This window comes from Zonotrichia albicollis, chromosome 5, assembly GCF_047830755.1.
Source record: "Zonotrichia albicollis isolate bZonAlb1 chromosome 5, bZonAlb1.hap1, whole genome shotgun sequence".
NCBI lineage: Eukaryota > Metazoa > Chordata > Aves > Passeriformes > Passerellidae > Zonotrichia > Zonotrichia albicollis.
In genome coordinates this window covers 37,494,393-37,500,198 of record NC_133823.1, presented here as the reverse complement: position 1 = coordinate 37,500,198, position 5,806 = coordinate 37,494,393, and the positions used below count along the sequence as shown (strand labels likewise).

The following is a 5,806-nucleotide window of genomic DNA, read 5'->3' as shown; positions in this document are numbered from 1 at the left end:
TCTACAGATGGATTATAATGAAGATTCCATCACATTTCCAGTTCCTGTTCCCTGAAATGTTAATATGCCCACCTCTCAAGGGATCCTACCACTTCAAGGCTTATAGAGAGATCATGCTTAATGATAAAGACCACATGAGGATGCTTGACAAAACCTATTATGAAAAACTGAGTATACACCATAATTATATCATACCCAAAAACTGACTCCCAAGTATAGTCACAAAGACAAGAGTTTAATGTTGGCAAAAAAGAAAAGTTTAAATTAGTGGTATTTTCTTCCTTGCAATAACATACTGATCATATGAAAGTCACTGGAGAGGTCTGCTTATAGCTCGGAAGACTTTTACAGTTACAGCTGAATTTAAAACCCCTAACTCCAAACATGTGATGTTAACACAAAAACTGAAAATGTAAAACTTGGGATAAAGAACAAACTCAGTTGTTAAGATGCCAGCAGAGATATGAGGCCTTTCAACCCCTTTGCCATAACATGAGAAGTTCTTCAGTATCTTTCCCACCACCATTATTTCAGGATTCACAAGGTTCTTTAAAATACCTTGCAAAGCAAAGCAAAGCAAAGCAAATTGGAACCAAACGTCATCTGCTTGTAATGTCTTCTGTGAAAGGTCTGAAGCCACCCTGTTTCAATTATTTGGTTATTCAGTGCAGAAAGTTAAAGATCACAGAAGGTATAACAGTTTTTAATATTAATATTATAGATTAAAAATTATTGCATAGTCTTATGCATTTCCTAAAACAATGTTCTGTGGAAATGAAACATTTTAATATAAAAGGAGCAACTCTTTAAAACATAAATTGCTTTCACTACCTCGACCTCCTATCTTTTTTTGATTTGTCAGTACATTTGTCCATCGTTTTCTCATTGTCTCCTCTGCACTTGGGGCAATACCACTTGCCCTTCGGTTTGTACGTCAGTCCAACACAGGAAAAGTGGAACCACTCAATAGGGCACTGTTCATTGTCACATCCTATCATTTCGCCATAAGACACTTGGCTGCATAAGCAGTAAGTTGGTTCATTGGGATCAATTACAAATTCTACAGGTGAAACCTCTCTCTCCTGTTTGGCTTTGGAGCGTTTTTTCTTCTTGGAAGATTTGGATCTTTTCTCTTTGGGCGGCTGGTCGTCGCAGTCATCGATGCCGTTGGCTATGTGGCACAGGTCGCGGCTCTCGCTGGTGCGCTGCCGACGAGGCCTGCGTGAGGATCTCTCTGGCTGGCACGACTCCATCTTGGCCTTTTCTAGAGGCTTCTCGTTCTCAGACAGCTCTTGGAAACACTGAGAGTGCGTCTCCATTTGACGGGCTCTGTTCTCTACCAGTTCTAGCATCTGAGTAACTATTTGAATTTTTTCATCTCCAAGTTCTTGACTGTTGATTAATGCACGCTGAAGATGCTGCTGCAAGCGTTTCTTCTGAACAGGATCGTTTTCTGACTTGTATTTTTCATAGACATCATCTATTTCTTTTAGCGCTTCTACAAAATAAAAATAATAAAATAAAATAAAATAAAAATAATTACACAAGATGAAACATGCTCAAGAAAACAAAAACCTTTTCTAACTGATGAGAAATACTGCAAATTTTAATTACAGTATACCCTAGATATCATTTAAGTGCATGTGGTCCTCAAATCAGTGTTTAAGGTCACAATATGTTGCAAGAAAATATTCTCATGTTCAAAGAAAGAGCAAGCTTATTTTAGCCATTGGAAAAAGAAAGGATAATACAAGAGAGGGGACACAGTAGTTGTTAAGGCATGGATAATCCAGATCCTCCTTCCATTTGAAACAGGAGGAGTTTCTCCTAAGAGTCCTTACCACAATAATTCCAAAACTCGTCCAGCAAACCAAAGCAATTGCTTGTTTTATCACACGAAGAATCCTGAAATTCATAGAATTGTCGTATATCATGATATATAACACTCCAGAATTAGTTCATCCAGGTCCTCTGCCCTCCCCTCTTACTCATCTCAAGGTTTGGCATTACATTTTCAAGTAGACACAGTTATAAAAGGAAGATGACAACTGAAGTTACATAATAGCAAATTTACAATCAGAATGAAAATCAACTTACACCCCTCAAAATACTTTCCCTATTGCCAAAACAAATTATTTTAAATCAGGGTTGAACTTTTCAGAATAGGCGACCTTCTCTTTAGTGCATCATAGGGTATTTTTAAGCAACTAGTAAATGAGTGGCTCACAGTTTGATTCCCAAGCTTTCCCTCTTCCAAGTCACGCAAAATAACTGCATGAGTTGCTGTGAATCTTTCACTAAATTTAGTTCTAAGAAGCAAGTTGAATGAACCCGAATATAAGATCAACGTCTTATAAATCAGTCTTCATCTGTACTCTGCTGTTCTGTATTGCTGGATTTTAAAATTACTTTTTTCAAGGCAAATGTTACACTAGATCGACACATAAAGGACAGAGAAACTCCAAATGGGGAAGGAAATAATTAGAAGAGCTGGCAGTGAAACTTGATGTACAGTGTTAGGTACAGTATTGGTTCAGTCATCACACCACAACAGGTCAGTAAGAACCCAGGATTTTATTTGAACAGGTAAGATAGTTTATAAATGGTATTAAACTATTTACTTCTAAAGCAGAAGTTATGCAGTACAATCTACCTCTTCCTAAAGACCTGCATTTAAATAATTTGCTTTCATTTTAAAAGAATTTGTCTGCACTGTTGTGAATTGATTCAAGCTTGTTATCTCAACATCATTCCTAGTGATATTTCTTTCTCTGCTGATATCTTGGAACAGTAGCTTAAGCATGAACAACTGCTTTTTGCTACAAATTCTGAAATGTGTATGACAACAGGAGCCAACTGCATTTTGTTCTGTTCCAGATTTTCACTATGGTAATATAAAAATCACTTCTCTGGCCTGTCCAGTAACTCAACCTGTATTTTCTGTATTTTAATATAAGCATTTCAGCTACGATTTAAACCATAAGCTTTATTTCACTACACCTTCAGCTGCATCACTTGCCTCTGGCAGTGACAAGAGAAATAAAATTTTTAAAAACCTTACTCTCAGCACCTGAGAAGCATGGAGTAGGGTACTTTGTATGCTGTTGAACAAGAATGGCATAACCAGAGTACAGTATTGTACAACCACACAATCTCCCACCCAGACTTCTTTTTTTGGAGGCAGGAGTGTAGGTACAGATAGATGAGCTAGATTTCCCACATTGGGAATGCCCTATGGAGAACCATTCACAAACAATAGCTGTTCACTCGTTCATACTGTGACACAGAACAACATTCATCCTACATCGGTTATTGCCTGGATGCAGCCTGTGAGGATATGCTGAACTTTACAGGGATCAACATCCACTAAAGAATGCAAAGAAGTTTTGGACTGACAGAGACGGAAGTTTACCAAACTACTTGTGAATCCCCAAAGATTAGACAAAGCATTCATATACCCTAATAAACGGCTCTGAAACCTCTGTTAAAAAAAAAAACAAAACCACAAAACAAAAACCCCAAAAAAACCCCCAACCCTAACCAGGGCCAAGTGTTCATTACAGATAATCTGATTAAGTTTGATGGAGCTAATAAAAGCTAAAACGATTTGTTTTCTAAGCACAAGAGTGACTTTTTCCCTTCTCCACAGACCACCATTACCTTTTAAATTAGCTGAAATAATATAGCATTGCTGTTACATTTTTAGACTTGGGTCTAAAATATTTTTATCCCATTTTTAGGGTTTTGAAGATGTTTTGTTGTTGTTGTTTTAAACCAGTTGAAGGCTTTGATTAAAACTAGCAACAAATTTATTATATGACCCAGTATTGGTGGCTGGATAAACAGTCAGTAATAAACAGTCTAAAGAAAATATTTAATCTGTTAAAATCTGAGGATTGCTGGCTAGTCACCATCGATCAGGAGGTAAAGAGCCAGCCTGGACTAGGAATTCAAAATGCTTCAGGCAAGTCTATGCCATTTAAACTTTAAAATCCCAGGCAACTTACAAAAGCCTGTTCTTATGTGTTTGCTCGGGTAATTAGAAAGATAATTGAAAGAATCCCTTCACAACAGCTGCCTCCTGAGGTGGCCCTTCAGCATTTGAGAGGCCTTGCCGGTCCCCATGGTCCCTCCTGCCCACGCCGAAGGAGGGAGATGCGGCTCCGGTGCCGACTGCCCGGGATCAAATCCCTGCCGCATGGCAGGGCCGGCTGGCAGCTGCCGTGCCCCGCAAACTCCGCGGGGCGCAAGGACTTCCATCGGCACTGAACCTGCCTCCCGCAGCAGCCTTCGGGTGAGGTTCAGGGCAACTTCCCGCTCCGCAGTCTCCCTCCACGACCCAAGGGAACGCTGTCGGCGCTTTATGTATCCCCGCCCCCACCGTGCGTGCGGTCTACCGTGGGACGGGCGCTGGGCTCCGCCGGGACGCCGCCCCCCGGCTCCGCACGGCGGGAGGAGCTGCTGGGAGGCCGATTTCCGGACCGCACCTCCGGCGGCAGCGCCGCCGGTTCGGGCAGCAGGGCAGCCCGGCGGGGCGGAAAGGACCCCAAACGGCGGAGCCAGGGCCTAGTGACGGGCAGCGCGGCCCCGAGGCGGGGCGGCCTTCCCCGGGACCCGCCGGGCGCCGGGAGCCCCGCGTCCCCGCAGGCTCAGCCCCGCGGGGCCCCAGCAGGTCTCACCCCGGCCCCGGCTCCTCCGCACCGGGCGCATGTGCGGCGGGTGGAGGCCGTCCCCTTTCCCCTTTTCCCCGCCGCCCGGTGTCCCGCGGCGGCGCCCACCTTGGCACTGCGTGTCCATCTCCCGCAGCAGCGAGGCGTTGCGCTGGATGTCCAGCGGCAGGGACTCCACGCACTCCAGGTAGTCCTGCACGTAGAGCGAGAGCAGCCGGGCCCGCTCCCCGCCCGGCGCCGCCGGCCCCGCCACCAGCTGTGGCCCCGCCAGCATCATCCCCCCGCGCCAGCAGCACATCCGCCGCCGCCGCCGCCGCCGCGCCGCCCGCACCGGGCACGGGGTCCTTGCGGCGGCCCCGCTCCCTTCTCCGTCTTCTTCTCCTCCTCCTCCTCCTGCCGCCGCCCCGTTGCCCTGGGGCGGCCGCGCCCGGGGGGCGGTGAGCTCTCGCCGGGCCGGGCCGGGCTGGGCCGGGCGGCTGCGGCCGCCCCTCCGCGGGGTCCCGCGCCCCTTCCCGTGGTGCCGCCGCCGGAGCAAAACCCCCGCTCAGCGCCCCCGCCCCTGCCCGGAGCGCGCATGCGCGAGGCCCTGCCCTTATAAGGCGCGGCCGGCGGCGCTGCCAGGGGTTCGCATTCTCCCGCCTTCCCCGGGCGCGCGCTCCCATTGGCCCGGCGCGCGGCGAGGGGCGGGAGCGCGCGCGGGGGGCGGGGCCTCCCCTAAAGGCGCCCGGAGGCTCCGGCGCTTCCGCGCCCGGCGGGGCCGCCCCCGAGCCGCGATCCCGGTCCTGCCGCAGCGAGCGGCCTGATCTGTCTTCAACGGAGAGCAAAGAGGATTCGGGATGAGCTAATATTTAGGGAGCTGAGTGACAGTTTTATCCTGAGAAATAATTTCAAGAGTATTTTAAATAAGGTATCAACGAACTTTGGCCTTTTCAACGCCACTCGCCGAACAGCAAATCTCGAAAATTTGACACAGTATCCTGTCTTTCCCATGCCCGTTGTAGAATTTGTATCAAATCTTGGCCACAATAATTATAGTAGGAAACAAAAGCTAAATTATGCTTTTTGACTATATGCTAAAATGTCGAGATTCATCTCCACTTCTCTTTGAGGCATTTTTCAGGTCTTTACTACATGAA

General features: G+C 46.9%; 1 protein-coding gene across 1 annotated transcript; it reads right to left on the bottom strand.

Moving 5' to 3' along the window:
- Positions 1-214: 214 nt before the first annotated feature.
- ING2 (inhibitor of growth family member 2) lies at positions 215-5,332 on the bottom strand. Its single transcript, XM_005483831.4, is given in 3 exon segments — positions 215-1,498; positions 4,779-5,142; positions 5,144-5,332. Coding segments are annotated over 3 exon segments (1,224 nt in total). The 3' UTR covers positions 215-827.
- Positions 5,333-5,806: the final 474 nt, after the last annotated feature.